The following is a 21,970-nucleotide window of genomic DNA, read 5'->3' as shown; positions in this document are numbered from 1 at the left end:
GGTGTCACACTTTTTACTCATGTATTTCTCAGCACCAGTATGTCTTATAAAACTATTTCCAACATGAGTAGAATGACCAAGGTCTTGGGTAGAAATGTGTATCCTTTTCATTCTGTCCTAATGAAAAACAATAAATTGGGTTATTATTATTAATGTATCCCTAACATCATACTACATAGCTAAAGGGAATAAAATAAGGAAGTAGCCTATAAATGAGACTTGTTTGGCCGACATTATGTTCTTTTTCATGTTTTCGACTGTCTGTTTTTACCTAGGTGAGCCACTCATCCACCTGTGCGTGTCTGAGTGATAAGAAACAGTTTCCAACCTTCTTCAGAACCATCCCCAGTGACCAGTTCCAGGCTGCCGCTCTGGCCCGCCTCATCAGATACTTCGGCTGGACCTGGATTGGGGCGGTCCGTTCCGACTCCGACTACGGTAATAACGGCATGGCGGCGTTCCTAAAGGCGGCACAAGAGCAGGGCATCTGTGTGGAGTACTCTGAAGCCTTCTACCGTACCAACCCACTCAGCAGAGTGCAACGGGTGGCCGACGTGATCCGCAGGTCATCCATGATTACTTGTGAACTTTTCATTCACACAAAAGCAAAACCTTATTTATAAAAGCTGCTATTGTTATTAATTTCTCTCTTTTCCCAAAGCTGACCTGTGAGACCAACACGATTTGCATATTTCAAGCATGACAAAAGTGTTGATTAATACTGATCTTCATGTTCACTTCACTGAGACATTCCAATGAATGACAAACATGACAAGCATGTTTTATGTTTTAATCATGTTCCCCACAGCTCCACAGCCCGGGTGGTGGTTGCATTCGTAGCCTCTGGGGACATGAGGATCCTGCTGAAGGAGTTGGACCGTCTGCCCTCTCCGCCCCGCCAGTGGATCGGGAGTGAGACCTGGATAGCCGAACCAGATATGTTGCGCTTCAGCCTGTGTGCCGGGGCCATCGGATTTGGCATCCAGCGCTCTGTCATCCCCGGCCTCAGGGACTTCCTCCTGGACCTCTCCCCCCAGAAGGTGTCCAGCTCTCCCCTGCTCACTGAGTTCTGGGAGGGAGCCTTTGGCTGTCGGCTGGAGATAGGTATCTACAGTGTCCTAGCTATCTATCTATCTATCTATCTATCTATCTATCTATCTATCTATCTATCTATCTATCTATCTATCTATCTATCTATCTATCTATCTATCTATCTATCTATCTATCTATCTATCTATCTATCGATCTATCTATCTATCTATCTATCTATCTATCGATCTATCTATCTATCTATCTATCTATCTATCTATCTATCTATCTATCTATCTATCTATCTGTCTGTCTGTCTGTCTGTCTGTCTGTCTGTCTGTCTGTCTGTCTGTCTGTCTGTCTGTCTGTCTGTCTGTCTGTCTGTCTGTCTGTCTGTCTGTCTGTCTGTCTGTCTGTCTGTCTGTCTGTCTGTCTGTCTGTCTGTCTGTCTGTCTGTCTGTCTGTCTGTCTGTCTGTCTGTCTGTCTGTCTGTCTGTCTGTCTGTCTGTCTGTCTGTCTGTCTGTCTGTCTATCTATCTATCTATCTATCTATCTATCTATCTATCTATCTATCTATCTATCTATCTATCTATCTATCTATCTATCTATCTATCTATCTATCTATCTAACGTTCTGTCTGTCTGTCTGTAGGGACTACTACAGGTGTAGGGGTTAAGGAGAAGGTGTGTGATGGTAGTGAGGATATACATCAGCTAGAGACCCCCTACACAGATACATCCCAGCTGCGTGTCACTAACATGGTGTATAAAGCTGTTTACGCCATAGCACACGCCATCCACAGCATTGTTTGTGAAGAGAGAGCAAACTCCACTGTGCACTGTGACAAAAACCTCAATGTGAAACCAACACAGGTGAATGACTAGATTAAAGTAAAATGTCCTGATAGATATGTTTATTTAGACTACATGTATGAAGGAGTTCTCACTATACATTACAGCTGGTTCTGAAGTAACACCTCTGATAAATACATCAGGTAAATGAGGGTTCTGTTTCTCTCTCCCTCAATCCATCCCTCTCTTTCACTCTCTCCCTCTCTTTCCCTCTCTCCGTCCCTCATCCCCTCTCTTCATCTCTCTCTCCATTTCGCTCTTCCCCTCTCTCCATCTCTCTCTTCCTCTCTCTCGCTCTCTCTCTCTCCATCTCTCTTCCCTCTCTCCATCTATCTCTCCATATCTCTCTTACCTTCTCTCCATCTCTCTCTCTCTCCACCTCTCTTTCCCTCTCTCCATCTCTCTTCCTCTCTCCATCTCTATCTCCATCTATCTCTCCCTCTCTCCATCTCTCTTCCCCTCTCTCCATCTCTCTCTCCATCTCTCTCTTCCCTTCTCTCCATCTCTCTCTCTCTCTCTCCACCTCTCTTCCCCTCTCTCCATCGATCTCTCCCTCTCTCCATCTCTCTTCCCCTCTCTCCATCTCTCTCTCCATCTATCTCTCCCTCTCTTTCCTCCATACTTTCTCCCTTGCCCTTCCAACCCTCAGGTCCTGGAGAGATTGAGAAGGGTGAACTTCTCCCGTAACGGGTACCAGGTGTCTTTCGATGCCAACGGGGACCCAGTGGCCACCTATGAGCTGGTCAACTGGCAGATAGGGGAGAGTGGGAAGATGAAATTTGTGACAGTGGGGCGCTATGATGCATCCCTGCCCCCTGACCAGAGGTTTCACATCGAGAAGGAAATCACCTGGGTAAAGAACAGTACACAGGTGCCTGTGTCAGTGTGCAGTGAGAGCTGTCCCCCAGGCACTCGTAAGGCTGCACAGAAAGGAAAGCCTGTCTGCTGTTATGACTGTATCCCATGTGCAGAGGGAGAGATCAGCAATAACACAGGTAGGCCTATAGGAATAGTTGGCAGAAAATGTGTGGTCATTTCTGTCATTGTTTACTATATAGTGGTTTATTCATATTAATAGCACTACAAAGGTAGTGTCTATCAATCACGTTCATGTTCTTATTATCTTATGTAAGCTGCACAGCAATTCAACATTCTTTATTGTAAACTGCCCATGTGCAGCATTGTGGGACATGTATTTGTATGTGTAAATAAATAAAACCTGAACCTGCTATTATTAACATTTGATGTATGTTGTTTTGTCCTGGTCAGATTCTTCAGACTGTCTGATCTGTCCTGAGGACCACTGGCCCAACACTGAGAGAGACCGCTGCGTCCTCAAGCCTGTGGAGTTCCTGTCCTTCCACGAGGTTCTCGGAATAATCCTGACCGCCTTCTCTGTGGGCGGGGCTTGTCTGGCCATCTCCACGGCAACCGTCTTCTACCACCACCGAACTTCGGCCATCGTCAGGGCCAACAACTCTGAGCTGAGCTTCCTGCTGCTCTTCTCCTTGACTCTGTGTTTTCTGTGTTCTCTTACTTTCATTGGCCGGCCCTCTGAGTGGTCCTGTATGCTGCGCCACACAGCGTTTGGGATCACCTTCGTCCTCTGCATCTCTTGTGTTCTGGGGAAAACAATAGTGGTGTTGATGGCCTTCAGGGCTACAATTCCAGACAGTAATGTCATGAAATGGTTTGGGCCTCCACAGCAGAGATTGACTGTGGTGTCCTTCACGTTTGTCCAGGCTTTGATATGCACTCTGTGGTTGGTCCTGTCCCCTCCCTTCCCTGTTAAAAACCTCACTACCTACAAGGAAAAGATCATTCTAGAGTGTGATGTGGGTTCAGCCATTGGTTTCTGGGCTGTGTTGGGGTATATAGGACTCCTGGCTCTCTTGTGCTTTGTGCTGGCTTTTCTGGCTCGAAAGCTGCCTGATAACTTCAATGAGGCCAAATTCATCACCTTCAGCATGCTCATATTCTGTGCAGTCTGGATCACCTTTATCCCAGCTTATGTCAGCTCTCCTGGGAAGTTCACTGTAGCTGTGGAGATATTTGCTATCATCGCCTCTAGCTTTGGGTTGTTCTTTTTATTATTTGTTCCAAAATGCTTTATTATTCTGTTCAGGCCGGAGAAGAACACCAAGAAACACCTTATGGGGAAGAACACATTGTAACATTCAGTGATATGGTATATCAAACAGTTAGGTAGCACTACTCTGACAGAGATTACCATGAATTTAGCAGATAATCATTGGTTACATTGTAACTAGAAACATGACACAGGGTCACTTTGGATATTGCAATGTTTTGAGTTATTGTTCAAATCTAGAGTGTTCAATCTAATTTGACCAGCTAAATGATGTGGTTAGCAGTAGCCTACAGAGTGGAACCACTTCCATTGTAAAAAAATATGTATTCCTTCATGAATTGATATAACATGGAAGTGCATGTGTTCAATTGCTATTTTAATTCATCATATGATGTATTATAACAGTATACTACAATAAACATGTTCAGATACATCTGTGTCTTGTCAATGATTTGCTTGGCCTTTCAATCCACATTTGTTAGATACCTTGTTTTTTATATTCATTATATTTTATTAATTACAGATCACATACAACCAACTTTATCACATTATTCCAAACACTTCAACCCAGTGTCCAGTGAGGGGCAGTCTTCTCATGCAAACGTCAACTACTAGAACAGTTGATTTAGTAATTAGGACACACACTGTACAAGAAGCCAAATGGTTGCTGCATTCTAGTGCAATGTAGTGGACAGCAACCATAATGAGTTATTTGTTAGGAGTAACACTTTACAATTCAAAGGTCTGACTGCACATAGATGCTTGGGGAAAATGGTTACAACGGGGGACCAGAGTGTTTGTGTCTCATGTGAAGAGGGTGGATCTGATCTCCATCACCTAGGACATGACATAGATTAAATAGATTAATCAAATCTCACATTGTTGTCCATTCTTGCTCAATCTTGCATGCTTTCTCAAACGGCTGTAACTGTATATGCATTCGTAAATCAGGTCCTTTCTTGATTTGGGCTCTGGGATGTAACAACCATTGAGCATCTAATCTTATGGTTGATTGTGGAGGAAAGGGGTTGAGTGTGTAAGCGTATGTGCGTGTATGTGTGTGTGTGTGTATCCCTCATCTGTTGCAAGGGGGTAAGGATGTTAGGGAGAATATAGGATGAATCACAATAATTGTTTGCCAAAATAATAATTGCTTGTTAAAAATGTAATGTAATACAATGGCAATTCGGGTTATAGGTTCAAATAATACGCATGAACTGCCGACATTATTACGCATAATAATTGATAATAATGGATAATAAGATATGCAAGATATTTGAATAGATATATATTGTCACGATCGTCGTTAATAGAGGAGGACCAAGGCGCAGCGTGTTGAGCGAACATACTTTAATTAGTTAAAGTGCACACACGATACAAAACAACAAAACGACTCGTAACGTCCTAGGTAACAATGACCAACTGGAACAAAAACCCACAAACACCAAGGGAAAACAGACAGTTTAAATATGGCTCCCAATCAGAGACAACCAGCCACAGCTGACACTCGTTGCCTCTGATTGGGAGTCACTCAGGCCAACAAAGAAACAGAAGAACTAGAACCCCCAACATAGAAATATAACACATAGAATGAACACACCCTGGCTCAACATATAGATACATAGATGTAATAACAGCGCCGGAGAAGATGGCTGCCGTTTTACAGCCCTCTAACCAATTGTACTATTATGTGTGTTTTTCCGCGTTATTTGTAATTTATTTTGTACATAATGTTTCTGCCATCGTCTCTTATAACCAAAAAGAGCTTCTGGATATCAGGACAGCGATTACTCACCTCGCATTGGACTAAGATTTTTTCTTCAACGAGGCGGCCGCGAAGGATATCCTACAGACACCCGACAAGGCCCAGATCCCCGTCATTCGCGTGAGGAAGAGACGGAGATATCGCGGACGCAGATCCGGGTGCCTTGTAAGGATCCGACGGCGAACGAGTAAACTGCCTCTTCCATCAATCCTATTAGCCAACGTTCAAGCTTTTGAGAATAAAATGGACGATTTAAGATTACGGTTATCCTACCAACGGGACATTAAAAACTATAATATCTTATGTTTCACGGAGTCGTGGCTGAACGACAACAATGATAACATTCAGCTAGCAGGCTATACGCTACATCGGCAGGACAGAACGTCTGACTCTGGTAAGACAAGGGGTGGCGGTCTCTGTATATTTGTAAACAACAGCTGGTGCACAAAATCAAATACTAAGGAAGTCTCGAGGTTTTGCTCGCCTGAGGTAGAGTATCTTATGATAAGCTGTAGACCACACTATTTACCAAGAGAGTTTTCAGCTATATTTTTCATAGCTGTCTATTTACCACCACAAACCAATGCTGGCATTAAGATTGCACTGAATGAGTTGTACAAGGCCATTAATCAACAGGAAAACGCTCATCCAGATGCAGCGCTCCTAGTGGCCGGGGACTTTAATGCAGGGAAACTTAAATCCGTTCTACCTAATTTCTACCAGCATGTTAAATGTGCAACCAGAGGGAAAAAAACTCTAGACCACCTTTACTCCACACACAGAGACGCATACAAAGCTCTCCCTCGCCCTCCATTTGGCAAATCTGACCATAACTCTATCCTCCTGATTCCTGCTTATAAGCAAAAACTGAAGCAGGAAGCACCAGTGATTCGGTTAATAAAAAAGTGGTCAGATGACGCAGATGCTAAGCTACAGGACCGTTTTGCTAGCACAGACTGGAACATGTTCCGGGATTCTTCAGACAGCATTGAGGAATACACCACATCAGTCACTGGCTTCATCAATAAGTGCATCGATGATGTCGTCCCCACAGTGACCGTACGTACATACCCCAACCAGAAGCCATGGATTACAGGAAACATCCGCACTGAGCTAAAGGGTAGAGCTGCCGCTTTCAAGGAACGGGACTCTAACCCGGACGCTTATAAGAAATCCCGCTATGACCTCCGACGAACCATCAAACAGGCAAAGAGTCAATACAGGTCTAAGATTGAATCATACTACACTGGCTCTGATGCTCGTCGGATGTGGCAGGGCTTGAAAACTATTACAGACTACAAAGGGAAGCACAGCCGCGAGCTGCCCAGTGACACAAGCCTACCAGACAAGCTAAACCACTTCTATGCTCGCTTCGAGGCAAGCAACACTGAAGCATGCATGAGAGCACCAGCTGTTCCGGATGACTATGTGATCACGCTCTCCGTAGCCGATGTGAGTAAGACTTTTAAGCAGGTCAACATTCACAAGGCCGCAGGGCCAGACGGATTACCAGGACGTGTACTCCGAGCATGTGCTGACCAACTGGCAAGTGTCTTCACTGACATTTTCAACATGTCCCTGACTGAGTCTGTAATACCAACATGTTTCAAGCAGACCACCATAGTCCCCGTGCCCAAGAACTCTAAGATAACCTGCCTAAATGACTACCGACCCGTAGCACTGACGTCTGTAGCCATGAAGTGCTTTGAAAGACTGGTCATGGCTCACATCAACAGCATAATCCCAGAAACCCTAGACCCACTCCAATTTGCATACCGCCCCAACAGATCCACAGATGATGCAATCTCTATCGCACTCCACACTGCCCTTTCCCACCTGGACAAGAGGAACACCTACGTGAGAATGCTATTCATTGACTACAGCTCAGCATTCAACACCATAGTGCCCTCTAAGCTCATCACTAAGCTAAGGATCATGGGACTAAACACCTCCCTCTGCAACTGGATCCTGGACTTCCTGACGGGCCGCCCCCAGGTGGTAAGGGTAGGTAACAACACATCTGCCACACTGATCCTCAACACGGGGGCCCCTCAGGGGTGCGTGCTCAGTCCCCTCCTGTACTCTCTGTTCACCCATGACTGCATGGCCAGACACGACTCCAACACCATCATTAAGTTTGCCGACGACACAACAGTGGTAGGCCTGATCACCGACAACGATGAGACAGCCTATAGGGAGGAGGTCAGAGATCTGGCCGTGTGGTGCAAGGACAACAACCTCTCCCTCAACGTGACCAAGACAAAGGAGATGATTGTGGACTACAGGAAAAAAAAGAGGACTGAGCACGCCCCCATTCTCATCGACGGGGCTGTAGTGGAACAGGTTGAGAGCTTCAAGTTCCTTGGTGTCCACATCACCAACGAACTATCATGGTCCAAACACACCAAGACAGTCGTGAAGAGGGCACGACAAAGCCTATTCCCCCTCAGGAGACTAAAAAGATTTGGCATGGGTCCTCAGATCCTCAAAAAATTCTACAGCTGCACCATCGAGAGCATCCTGACTGGTTGCATCACCGCCTGGTATGGCAACTGCTTGGCCTCTGACCGCAAGGCACTACAGAGGGTAGTGCGTACGGCCCAGTACATCACTGGGGCAAAGCTCCCTGCCATCCAGGACCTCTATACCAGGCGGTGTCAGAGGAAGGCCCTCAAAATTGTCAAAGACTCCAGCCACCCTAGTCATAGACTGTTCTCTCTGCTACCGCACGGCAAGCGGTACCGGAGTGCCAAGTCTAGGTCCAAAAGACTTCTCAACAGCTTCTACCCCCAAGCCATAAGACTCCTGAACAGCTAATCATGGCTACCCGGACTATTTGCACTGCCCCCCCACCCCATCCTTTTTACGCTGCTGCTACTCTGTTAAGTATTTATGCATAGTCACTTTAACTCTACCCACATGTACATATTACCTCAACTACCTCAACTAGCCGGTGCCCCCGCACATTGACTCTGCAACGGTACCCCCCTGTATATATAGCCTCCCTACTGTCACTTTATTTTACTGTATATATAGCCTCCCTACTGTCACTTTATTTTACTTCTGCTCTTTTTTTCTCAACACTTTTTTTGTTGTTGTTTTATTCTTACTTTTTTTGTTTAAAATAAATGCACTGTTGGTTAAGGGCTGTAAGTAAGCATTTCACTGTAATGTCTGCACCTGTTGTATTCGGCGCATGTGACCAATAAAATTTGATTTGATTTGATTTGAACATATAGATTCCCAGAGCCAGGGTGTGACAGTACCCCCCCCTAAAGGCGCGGACTGCGACCGCGCCTCCACTAGAACAAAACAGGGGAGGGCTGGGTGGGCATTCCTCCTCGGCGGCGGTTCTGGCTCCTGCCTTGCCCACCACCCTCCAATAAACCCCCCATAGCGCCCCTGGTCCGGTCTGGCCCCGCTGGCTGGAGCTGAACTGGACGTAGCAGGAGTGGTTAGCTTCAGCTCCGTAGTGGAGCAGTTGACCGGTACCTTACCAGGCACCGGTGACCCAGGCACGGGTTGTGCTGGACTGACGACGCGCACCCCTGGCTTGGTGCGTGGAGCCGGAACGGGCCGGACCGAGCTGACGACTCGCACCCCTGGCTTGGTGCGTGGAGTAGGAACGGGCCGAACCAGGCTGACGACTCGCACCCCTGGCTTGGTGCGTGGAGTAGGAACGGGCCGGACCAGGCTGACGACTCGCACCCCTGGCTTGGTGCGAGTGGCAGGAACAGGCCGGGCCGGGCTGGCGACGCGCACCGTAGACTTGGTGCGAGTGGCAGGAACAGGCCGGGCCGGGCTGACGATGCGCACCCCTGGCTTGGTGCGTGGAGTAGGAACAGGCCGGACCGGGCTGGCGACGCACACCGTAGGCTTGGTGCGTGGAGCAGGGACAGGCCGGACCGGGCTGGCGACGCACACCGTAGGCTTGGTGCGAGGAGCAGGGACAGGCCGGACCGGGCTGACGACGCACACCGTAGGCTTGGTGCGTGGAGCAGGGACAGGCCGGACCGGGCTGGCGACGCACACCGTAGGCTTGGTGCGTGGAGCAGGGACAGGCCGGACTGGGCTGGCGACGCACACCGTAGGCTTAGTGCGTGGAGCAGGGACAGGCCGGACCGTACTGGGGACACACACCACTGGCTCTATACCGGGATCTGGAACGGGCCGGACCGGACTGGTAACACACCCCAGTACCTCTCGCCGTGCCTCTAAACCTTCCTTCCCTTCCTTTACCAGTGACCCCCGTAACCTGGTGGCCCTCTGAATACGCCCCTTGTCTGCCTCCGTCAGCCCCGTCGTCCATGCCGTGTGCCCCCCCCTAAAAAATTTCTGGGGTTGCCTCTCGCCTGTCCGACGTTGACCCGTTTGGCGCCGCTGCTCCTCTCTCCGGCGCGCCTCCACCGTCTCTTCCCACGGACGCCGATTTGTCCCGGCCTGTATCTCCTTCCATGTCCAGGCTGCCTGCTCCTGGACACGCTGCTTGGTCCTTGTATGGTGGGTTTTTCTGTCACGATCGTCGTTAATAGAGGAGGACCAAGGCGCAGCGTGTTGAGCGAACATACTTTAATTAGTTAAAGTGCACACACGATACAAAACAACAAAACGACTCGTAACGTCCTAGGTAACAATGACCAACTGGAACAAAAACCCACAAACACCAAGGGAAAACAGACAGTTTAAATATGGCTCCCAATCAGAGACAACCAGCCACAGCTGACACTCGTTGCCTCTGATTGGGAGTCACTCAGGCCAACAAAGAAACAGAAGAACTAGAACCCCCAACATAGAAATATAACACATAGAATGAACACACCCTGGCTCAACATATAGAGTCCCAGAGCCAGGGTGTGACATATATTTTTTAAATAGCTATATAGAGAGAGAGGTGAGAGCATTGGAAATGCTTTTGGCGGTTTGCCTGCTTCTGTTTTGTGGGTGGCAGTGTGTGCTGTTTTAGATGGATGGGTCCTTGCCTCTCGGGGGCATAGGGATCCGGGGGACAGGGGTGGTCACCCGATCACTGGGATGACGTCCCAACTTGGGATGGGGAGGGACTTTAGCGGGGCAATTAGTGGAGAACAAATGGAGGATTACTTAGTAACAATGCAAATATCATGGTATAGCTACAGTGAGGGAAAAAAGTATTTGATCCCCTGCTGATTTTGTACGTTTGCCCACTGACAAAGACATGATCAGTCTATAATTTTAATGGTAGGTTTATTTGAACAGTGAGAGACAGAAGAACAACAAAAAAATCCAGAAAAACGCATGTCAAAAATGTTATAAATTGATTTGCATTTTAATGAGGGAAATAAGTATTTGACCCCTCTGCAAAACATGACTTAGTACTTGGTGGCAAAACCCTTGTTGGCAATCACAGAGGTCAGACGTTTCTTGTAGTTGGCCACCAGGTTTGCACACATCTCAGGTGGGATTTTGTCCCACTCCTCTTTGCAGATCTTCTCCAAGTCATTAAGGTTTCGAGCCTGACGTTTGGCAACTCGAACCTTCAGCTCCCTCCACAGATTTTTTATGGGATTAAGGTCTGGAGACTGGCTAGGCCACTCCAGCACCTTAATGTGCTTCTTCTTGAGCCACTCCTTTGTTGCCTTGGCCGTGTGTTTTGGGTCATTGTCATGCTGGAATACACATCCACGACCCATTTTCAATGCCCTGGCTGAGTGAAGGAGGTTCTCACCCAAGATTTGATGGTACATGGCGCCGTCCATCATCCCTTTGATGTGGTGAAGTTGTCCTGTCCCCTTAGCAGAAAAACACCCCCAAAGCATAATATTTCCACCTCCATGTTTGATGGTGGGGATGGTGTTCTTGGGGTCATAGGCAGCATTCCTCCTCCTCCAAACACGGCGAATTGAGTTGATGCCAAAGAGCTCGATTTTGGTCTCATCTGACCACAACACTTTCACCCAGTTCTCCTCTGAATCATTCAGATGTTCATTGGCAAACTTCAGACGGGCCTGTATATGTGCTTTCTTGAGCAGGGGGACATTGCGGGCGCAGCAGGATTTCAGTCCTCCACGGCGTAATGTGTTACCAATTGTTTTATTGGTGACTATGTTCCCAGCTGCCTTGAGATCATTGACAAGATCCTCCCATGTAGTTCTGGGCTGATTCCTCACCGTTCTCATGATCATTGCATTTCCACGAGGTGAGATCTTGCATGGAGCCCCAGGCCGAGGGAGATTGACAGTTCTTTTGTTTTTCTTCCATTTGCGAATAATCGCACCAACTGTTGTCACCTTCTTACCAAGTGTCTTGTAGCCCATTCCAGCCTTATGTAGGTCTACAATCATGTCTCTGACATCCATGGAAAGCTCTTTGGTCTTGGCCATGGTGGAGAGTTTGGAATCTGATTGATTGATTGCTTCTGTGGACAGGTGTCTTTTATACAGGTAACAAACTGAGATTAGGAGCACTCCCTTTAAGAGTGTGCTCCTAATCTCAGCTCGTTACCTGTATAAAAGACACCTGGGAGCCTGAAATCTTTCTGACTGAGAGGGGGTCAAATACTTAATTCCCTCATTAAAATGCAAATCAATTTTTAACCAAATCTTATTTAACGAGGAAAAGTATAAAAAACACTTCTGTGGTCATCACTATCCTCTTGCAATAGGACCAGCTGGATGGCAAAAACAGTGCTAATATTACCTCAAAAATAATATTAATCAAAAAATAACTATTGACCATGCCAAAAGAGTTGAAAAGAAAAGTTTTGAGTGAGGAAAAGAAGGGTTCAATTCTGGCTTTACTGGCAGAGGGATACAGTGAGCGTCAGGTTGCTTCCATCCTTAAAATTTCAAAGACGGCGGTTCATAAAACAAGGTCAAGCAGCAGACATTGGGGACAACAAAGGTACAGACCGGCAGAGGGCGAAAACGACTCCCTACTGACCGGGATGACCGCCAACTCATTTGAATGTCACTCAACATCCGTAGGATGACATCAAGTGACCTACAAAAATAATGGCAAATGGCAGCTGGGGTGAAGTGCTGTAGACTAGACTGTAGGGGAAATACTGTGTAGAGCCAGCATTGCCAAGAGGACTAGACTGTAGGGGAAATACTGTGTAGAGCCAGCATGCCAAGAGGACTAGACTGTAGGGGAAATACTGTGTAGAGCCAGCATGCCAAGAGGACTAGACTGTAGGGGAAATACTGTGTAGGCCAGCATGCAAAGAGGACTAGACTGTAGGGGAAATACTGTGTAGAGCCAGCATGCCATGAGGACTAGACTGTAGTGGAAATACTGTGTAGAGCCAGCATGCCAAGAGGACTAGACTGTAGTGGAAATACTGTGTAGAGCCAGCATGCCAAGAGGACTAGACTGTAGGGGAAATACTGTGTAGAGCCAGCATGCCAAGAGGACTAGACTGTAGGGGAAATACTGTGTAGAGCCAGCATGCCAAGAGGACTAGACTGTAGGGGAAATATAAGAGAGGCAGATTGTTATTGTGTGTCTACTGTATGTTTATGTCTATATAAACCACTACAGTCAACATAGGGCTTACACTGGTGCATAAACTCTCTATAGCTTAAAGAAGCAGGACCTGACTGGGTGAGCAGAGCAGCCTCTAGCCCCTCCCTCCCTGACATGGCCATACCCACAATGTGATCCCCAGAGGAATCCCCACAGAAGAAGCCAGTGGGATAGTATTTAACTCGGAGTAGAGAGACAACCTGACCGACATGGGTCTGTGTGGCGCTGTGTTACCCCATACCTTCTACACATCAGGGGAATGAGTCTCTCTCCGGCTCCTGCTCTGGATCCAAGTCTGGCTGGTAGTCTGGGTCTTCTACATCTGGCTGTGGTGGCTGGTGGGCTTTCCTTGCTCTGGTCTGCCTCTGCCTCTGGCTCTGGGCTGGAGTCTGTCAGATGCAGGCTCCAGGGCACCCCTCGTCCTCCGGCGTTCTCCCAGGACGGGGACTTTGTCATCGGGGGTGCTTTCTCCATCCACTACGACATGAACACTGTGGAACACAGCTACACCAGCCTGCCTGAACCCCTGCAGTGCACCGGGAGGTCAGTGAGCGCAAGAGGGAGTGGGGGACAGGGACTGTGGCTGTGTGGGGAGACAGATACACTGTTTATGATAGACAGAGAAACAATGTTTTAAAGACAAAGAAACCGAGTGTTTGTGTCATAGAGAGTAGGTAAAGCCTACTGTTACAAAGGATCACATTTTCAAAATGGAGGCTATCCTACAATGTCCTCAATTGCAGAATACAAATGTGTAGGCCTATAGACAGCGTGGAATATAAGGATAGATATTAGGCTGTTTGTCCTGGTAACTCTATTCAATAAAAATACATTCTACGTGCTAGTTTACCATTTAGTCAAGAGGTGCTCACTCACCCATCTTCTATTTACAGTATGGATTCCCGTGAGTTGCGCTTCTCGCGCGCCATGGTCTTCGCAGTTGAGGAAATAAACAACAGTTCGGACCTGCTACCGGGTGTCACGCTTGGTTGAAAGACAGAGAAACAGTGTGTTTAAAGACAGAGAAAGAGTCTGTTTAAAGACAGAGAAACAGTGTGTTTAAAGACAAATAAAGAGTGTTTAAAATATAGATAAACAGTGTTTTAAAGACAGATAAACAGATAAACAATGTTTTAAAAACAGATAAAGTGTTTTAAAGACAGATAAACAATGTGTTTAATTACAGATAAACGGTGTTTTAAAATCAAATAAACAGTGGTTTAAAGACAGATAAAGATTGTTTTAAAGACAGATAAACAGTGTTTTAAAGACAGATAAACATATAAACAGTGTTTTAAAGACATATAAAGTGTTTTAAAGACAGATGAACAGTGTTTTAAAGACAGATAAACTTTGTTTTAAAGAGAGATAAACAGTGTGTTTAAAGACAGAGAAACCATGTGTTTGTGTCATAGAGAGTAGGTGAAGCCTACTGTTACAAAGGATCATATTTTCAAAATGGAGGCTATCCTACAATGTCCTCAATTGCAGATAACAAATGTGTAGGCCTATAGACAGTGTGGAATATGAGAATAGATATTAGGCTGTTTGCCCTGGTAACTCTATTCAATAAAAATACATTCTACGTGCTAGTTTACCATTTAGTCAAGAGGTGCTCACTCACCCATCTTCTATTTACAGTATGGATTCCCGTGAGTTGCGCTTCTCGCGCGCCATGGTCTTCGCAGTTGAGGAAATAAACAACAGTTCGGACCTGCTACCGGGTGTCACGCTTGGTTATCAAGTGCACGACTCTTGCGCCTCAGTCCCGATGGCCGTGAAAGTGGCCTTCCAGCTGGCTAACGGCCTGGACCCCATGTTTGATACCGGAGAACAGTGCTCGGGGTCGGCTACGGTGACAGCTATTGTGGGCGAGTCTGCCTCCACACCTACCATCAGCATGTCGCGCATCATCGGCCCTTTTGGCATTCCTCAGGTAAACTCCTGTGGAAAGAAATCATTCAGCTTCTTTTAACTTACTGTATTCCAACATTAATCTCCTCTCTTTCAGGAAAGAGTTCAACTTTTAACTTACTCTATTCCAACTTTAATCTCCTCTCTTTCAGGAAAGAAATCTACTTTTAACTTATTGTATTCCAACTGTATTCTCCTCTCCTTCAGGAATATACATTTCTGTGTGAAATTATGTGGAGGAAGTCTGGAGAACGTTTGGAGGCATTTGAACATAGACTGAGGACTATGAGTCTGGAGAACGTCTGGAGGCATTTAAACAATCTGAGGACTATCTTTCATAGGCTAGGTTGTTATGGGAGACCAGGGATTGGTGTCACACTTTTTACTCATGTATTTCTCAGCACCAGTATGTCTTATTAAACTATTTTCAACATGAGTAGAATGACCAAGGTCTTGGGTAGAAATGTGTATCCTTTTCATTCTGGCCTAATGAAAAACAATACATTTACTTTTTATTATTAATGTATCCCTAACATCATACTACATAGCTAAAGGGAAAAAATAAGGAAGTAGCCTATAAATGAGACTTGTTTGGCCGACATTATGTTCTTTTTCATGTTTTCGACTGTCTGTTTTTACCTAGGTGAGCCACTATTCCACCTGTGCGTGTCTGAGTGATAAGAAACAGTTTCCAACCTTCTTCAGAACCATCCCCAGTGACCAGTTCCAGGCTGCCGCTCTGGCCCGCCTCATCAGATACTTCGGCTGGACCTGGATTGGGGCGGTCCGTTCCGACTCCGACTACGGTAATAACGGCATGGCGGCGTTCCTAAAGGCGGCACAAGAGCAGGGCATCTGTGTGGAGTACTCTGAAGCCTTCTACCGTACCAACCCACTCAGCAGAGTGCAACGGGTGGCCGACGTGATCCGCAGGTCATCCATGATTACTTGTGAACTTTTCATTCACACAAAACCATATTTGTAAAAGCTGCTATTGTTATTAATTTCTCTGTTTTCCCAAAGCTGACCTGTGAGACCAACACGATTTGCATATTTCAAGCATGACAAAAGTGTTGATTAATACTGATCTTCATGTTCACTTCACTGAGACATTCCAATGAATGACAAACATGACAAGCATGTTTTATGTTTTAATCATGTTCCCCACAGCTCCACAGCCCGGGTGGTGGTTGCATTCGTAGCCACTGCGGACATGAGGATCCTGCTGAAGGAGTTGGACCGTCTGCCCTCTCCGCCCCGCCAGTGGATCGGGAGTGAGGCCTGGATCACCGACCCAAATATGGTGCACTTCAGCCTGTGTGCCGGGGCCATCGGATTTGGCATCCAGCGCTCTGTCATCCCCGGCCTCAGGGACTTCCTCCTGGACCTCTCCCCCCAGAAGGTGTCCAGCTCTCCCCTGCTCACTGAGTTCTGGGAGGGAGCCTTTGGCTGTCGGCTGGAGATAGGTATCTACAGTGTCCTAGCTATCTATCTATCTATCTATCTATCTATCTATCTATCTATCTATCTATCTATCTATCTATCTATCTATCTATCTATCTATCTATCTATCTATCTATCTATCTATCTATCTATCTATCTATCTATCTATCTATCTATCTATCTATCTATCTATCTATCTATCTATCTATCTATCTATCTATCTATCTATCTATCTATCTATCTATCTATCTATCTATCTATCTATCTATCTATCTATCTATCTATCTATCTATCTATCTATCTATCTATCTATCTATCTATCTATCTATCTATCTATCTATCTATATATCTACTTATCTAACATTCTGTCTGTCTGTCTGTAGGGACTACTACAGGTGTAGGGGTTAAGGAGAAGGTGTGTGATGGTAGTGAGGATATACATCAGCTGAAAACACCCTACACAGATACATCCCAGCTGCGTGTCACTAACATGGTGTATAAAGCTGTTTACGCCATAGCACACGCCATCCACAGCATTGTTTGTGAAGAGAGCGCAAACTCCACTGTGCACTGTGACAAAAACCTCAATGTGAAACCAACACAGGTGAATGACTAGATAAAAGTAAAATGTCCTGATATTTTATGTCCTGTTTATTTAGAGTTCTCACTATACATTATAGCTGGTTCTGAAGTAACACCTCTGATAAATACATCAGGTAAATGAGGGTTCTGTTTCTCTCTCCCTCAATCCATCCCTCTCTTTCCCTCTCTCCCTCTCTTTCCCTCTCTCCGTCCCTCATCCCCTCTCTTCATCTCTCTCTCCCTCTCTCTCCATCTCTCTCTTCCTCTCTCCATCTATCTCTCCATATCTCTCTTCCCTTCTCTCCATCTCTCTCTCTCTCCACCTCTCTTCCCCTCTCTCCATTTATCTCTGCCTCTCTCCATCTCTCTTTCCCTCTCTCTATCTATCTCCATCTCTTTTCCCCTCTCTCCATCTCTATCTCCATCTATTTCTCCCTCTCTCCATCTCTCTTCCCCTCTCTCAATCTCTCTCTCCATCTCTCTTTTCCCTTCTCTCCATCTCTCTCTCTCTCTCTCTCTCTCTCTCTCTCTCTCTCTCTCTCTCTCTCACTCTCTCTCTCCCTCTCTCCCTCTCTCCATCTCTCTTCCCCTCTCTCCCTCTCTTTCCTCCATACTTTCTCCCTTGCCCTTCCAACCACCAGGTCCTGGAGAGATTGAGGAGGGTGAACTTCTCCCGTAACGGGTACCAGGTGTCTTTCGATGCCAACGGGGACCCAGTGGCCACCTATGAGCTGGTCAACTGGCAGATAGGGGAGAGTGGGAAGATGGATTTTGTGACAGTGGGGCGCTATGATGCATCCCTGCCCCCTGACCAGAGGTTTCACATCGAGAAGGAAATCACCTGGGTAAAGAACAGTACACAGATGCCTGTGTCAGTGTGCAGTGAGAGCTGTCCCCCAGGCACTCGTAAGGCTGCACAGAAAGGAAAGCCTGTCTGCTGTTATGACTGTATCCCATGTGCAGAGGGAGAGATCAGCAATAACACAGGTAGGCCTATAGGAATAGTTGGCAGAAAATGTGTGGTCATTTTTGTTATTGTTTACTACGTAGTGGTTTATTCATATTACTAGCACTACAAAGGTAGTGTCTATCAATCACGTTCATGTTCTTAATATCTTATGTAAGCTGCACAGCAATTCACCATTCTTTATTGTAAACTGCCCATGTGCAGCATTGTGGGACATGTATTTGTATGTGTAAATAAATGAAACCTGAACCTGCTATTATTAACATTTGATGTCTGTTGTTTTGTCCTGGTCAGATTCTTCAGACTGTCTGATCTGTCCTGAGGACCACTGGCCCAACACTGAGAGAGACCGCTGCGTCCTCAAGCCTGTGGAGTTCCTGTCCTTCCACGAGGTTCTCGGAATAATCCTGACTGCCTTCTCTGTGGGCGGGGCTTGTCTGGCCATCTCCACGGCAACCGTCTTCTACCGCCACCGAACTTCGGCCATCGTCAGGGCCAACAACTCTGAGCTGAGCTTCCTGCTGCTCTTCTCCTTGACTCTGTGTTTTCTGTGTTCTCTTACTTTCATTGGCCGGCCCTCTGAGTGGTCCTGTATGCTGCGCCACACAGCGTTTGGGATCACCTTCGTCCTCTGCATCTCTTGTGTTCTGGGGAAAACAATAGTGGTGTTGATGGCCTTCAGGGCTACAATTCCAGACAGTAATGTCATGAAATGGTTTGGGCCTCCACAGCAGAGATTGACTGTGGTGTCCTTCACGTTTGTCCAGGCTTTGATATGCACTCTGTGGTTGGTCCTGTCCCCTCCCTTCCCCGTTAAAAACCTCACTACCTACAAGCAAAGGATCATTCTAGAGTGTGATGTGGGTTCAGCTCTTGGTTTCTGGGCTGTGTTGGGGTATATAGGACTCCTGGCTCTCTTGTGCTTTGTGCTGGCTTTTCTGGCTCGAAAGCTGCCTGATAACTTCAATGAGGCCAGATTCATCACCTTCAGCATGCTCATATTCTGTGCAGTCTGGATCACCTTTATCCCAGCTTATGTCAGCTCTCCTGGGAAGTTCACTGTAGCTGTGGAGATATTTGCTATCATCGCCTCTAGCTTTGGGTTGTTCTTTTTATTATTTGTTCCAAAATGCTTTATTATTCTGTTCAGGCCGGAGAAGAACACCAAGAAACACCTTATGGGGAAGAACACATTGTAACATTCAGTGATATGGTATATCATCCAGTTAGGTAGCACTACTCTGACAGAGATTACCATGAATTTAGCAGATAATCATTGGTAACATTGTAACTAGAAACATGACACAGGGTCACTTTGGATATTGCAATGTTTTGAGATAGTGTTCAAATCTAGAGTGTTCAATCTAATTTGACCAGCTAAATGATGTGGTTAGAAGTAGCCTACAGAGTGGAACCACTTCCATTGTAAAAAAATATGTATTCCTTTATGAATTGATATAACATGGAAGTGCATGTGTTCAATTGCTATTTTAATTCATCATATGATGTATTATAACAGTATACTACAATAAACATGTTCAGATACATCTGTGTCTTGTCAATGATTTGCTTGGCCTTTCAATCCACATTTGTTAGATACCTTGTTTTTTATATTCATTATATTTTATTAATTACAGATCACATACAACCAACTTTATCACATTATTCCAAACACTTCAACCCAGTGTCCAGTGAGGGGCAGTCTTCTCATGCAAACGTCAACTACTAGAACAGTTGATTTAGTAATTAGGACACACACTGTACAAGAAGCCAAATGGTTGCTGCATTCTAGTGCAATGTAGTGGACAGCAACCATAATTAGTTATTTGTTAGGAGTAACACTTTACAATTCAAAGGTCTGACTGCACATAGATGCTTGGGGAAAATGGTTACAACGGGGGACCAGAGCGTTCGTGTCTCATGTGAAGAGGGTGGATCTGATCTCCATCACCTAGGACATGACATAGATTAAATAGATTAATCAAATCTCACATTGTTGTCCATTCTTGCTCAATTTTGCATGCTTTCTCAAACGGCTGTAACTGTATATGCATTCGTAAATCAGTTCCTTTCTTGATTTGGGCTCTGGGATGTAACAACCATTGAGCATCTAATCTTATGGTTGATTGTGGAGGAAAGGGGTTGAGTGTGTAAGCGTATGTGCGTGTATGTGTGTGTGTGTGTATCCCTCATCTGTTGCAAGGGGGTAAGGATGTTAGGGAGAATATAGGATGAATCACAATAATTGTTTGCCAAAATTCGGGTTATAGGTTCAAATAATACGCATGAACTGCCGACATTATTACGCATAATAATTGATAATAATGGATAATAAGATATGCAAGATATTTGAATAGATAGATATTTTTTAAATAGCTATATAGAGAGAGAGGTGAGAGCATTGGAAATGCTTTTGGCGGTTTGCCTGCTTCTGTTTTGTGGGTGGCAGTGTGCGCTGTTTTAGATGGATGGGTCCTTGCCTCTCGGGGGCATAGGGATCCGGGGGACAGGGGTGGTCACCCGATTACTGGGATGACGTCCCAACTTGGGATGGGGAGGGACTTTAGCGGGGCAGTTAGTGGAGAACAATTGGAGGATTACTTAGTAACAATGCAAATATCATGGTATAGCTACAGTGAGGGAAAAAAGTATTTGATCCCCTGCTGACTTTGTACATTTGCCCACTGACAAAGAAATGATCAGTCTATAATTTTAATGGTAGGTTTATTTGCACAGTGAGAGACAGAATAACAACAACAAAATCCAGAAAAACGCATGTCAAAATGATATCAATTGATTTCCATTTTAATGAGGGAAATAAGTATTTGAACCCCTCTCAGTCAGAAAGATTTCTGGCTCCCAGGTGTCTTTTATACAGGTAACGAGCAGAGATTAGGAGCACACTCTTAAAGGGAGTGCTCCTAATCTCAGTTTGTTACCTGTATAAAAGACACCCGTCCACAGAAGCAATCAATCAATCAGATTCCAAACTCTCCACCATGGCGAAGACCAAAGAGCTCTCTAAGGATGTCAGGGACAAGATTGTAGACCTACACAAGGCTGGAATGGGCTACAAGACCATCGCCAAGCAGCTTGGTGAGAAGGTGACAACAGTTGTAGGGAGCTGAAGGTTCGAGTTGCCAAACGTCAGCCTCGAAACCTTAATGACTTGGAGAAGATCTGCAAAGAGGAGTGGGACAAAATCCCTCCTAAGATGTGTGCAAACCTGGTGGCCAACTACAAGAAACGTCCGACCTCTGTGATTGCCAACAAGGGTTTTGCCACCAAGTACTAAGTCATGTTTTGCAGAGGGGTCAAATACTTATTTCCCTCATTAAAATGCAAATAAATTTATAACATTTTTGACATGCGTTTTTCTGGATTTTTTTGTTGTTGTTATTCTCTCTCTCACTGTTCAAATAAACCTACCATAAAAATTATAGACTGATCATGTCTTTGTCAGTGGGCAAACGTACAGAATCAGCAGAATCAGCAGGGGATCAAATACTTTTTTCCCTCACTGTATATGGACACTCAATCACTATGGTATTTTCTATTGGTAAATTTACAAACATATATCATGACAAATAGATTTGAAACTTATATCTCATTATGGTATGTGGTGAAATAAGTATATCCAGTCATAATTGTAATGGCTTAGTAGATAATAACAAAAGAAGAACAATATTTACATGGCTCAAAGAGAAGGAATATAATATCTATTGTTTACAGGAAACCCATTCAACAATTCTAGATGAAGTTGCGTGGAAAATGGAATGGGGGGGGGGGGGAATATACTTCTCCCATCGGCTAAGAAACTCAAAAGG

At 45.5% G+C, this 21,970-nt stretch overlaps 2 protein-coding genes across 2 annotated transcripts; both read left to right on the top strand.

Moving 5' to 3' along the window:
* Window positions 1-275: 275 nt before the first annotated feature.
* LOC311123219 (extracellular calcium-sensing receptor-like) lies at window positions 276-4,054 on the top strand (the record flags this gene model as incomplete). Its single annotated transcript, XM_084197478.1, has 5 exons — window positions 276-565; window positions 809-1,104; window positions 1,681-1,901; window positions 2,530-2,875; window positions 3,150-4,054. Coding segments are annotated over 5 exons (2,058 nt in total), but the record flags the coding sequence as incomplete, so codon positions are not given.
* Window positions 4,055-13,646: 9,592 nt separating this feature from the next.
* On the top strand, window positions 13,647-19,342 carry LOC311123229 (extracellular calcium-sensing receptor-like; the record flags this gene model as incomplete). The annotated part of the gene is made up of 7 exons (XM_084197486.1): window positions 13,647-13,780; window positions 14,879-15,173; window positions 15,795-16,084; window positions 16,322-16,617; window positions 16,978-17,198; window positions 17,818-18,163; window positions 18,438-19,342. Exons 1-7 carry the CDS (start codon window positions 13,722-13,724, stop codon window positions 19,340-19,342), a joined length of 2,412 nt encoding a protein of 803 aa, XP_084053612.1. The 5' UTR covers window positions 13,647-13,721.
* Window positions 19,343-21,970: the final 2,628 nt, after the last annotated feature.

The sequence above is a fragment of the Coregonus lavaretus genome (assembly GCF_964263955.1).
Source record: "Coregonus lavaretus genome assembly, contig: HAP1_SCAFFOLD_553, whole genome shotgun sequence".
Lineage (NCBI taxonomy): Eukaryota > Metazoa > Chordata > Actinopteri > Salmoniformes > Salmonidae > Coregonus > Coregonus lavaretus.
Note: the sequence above shows the minus strand (reverse complement) of the source record. Positions and strands in the feature narration are given on the sequence as shown.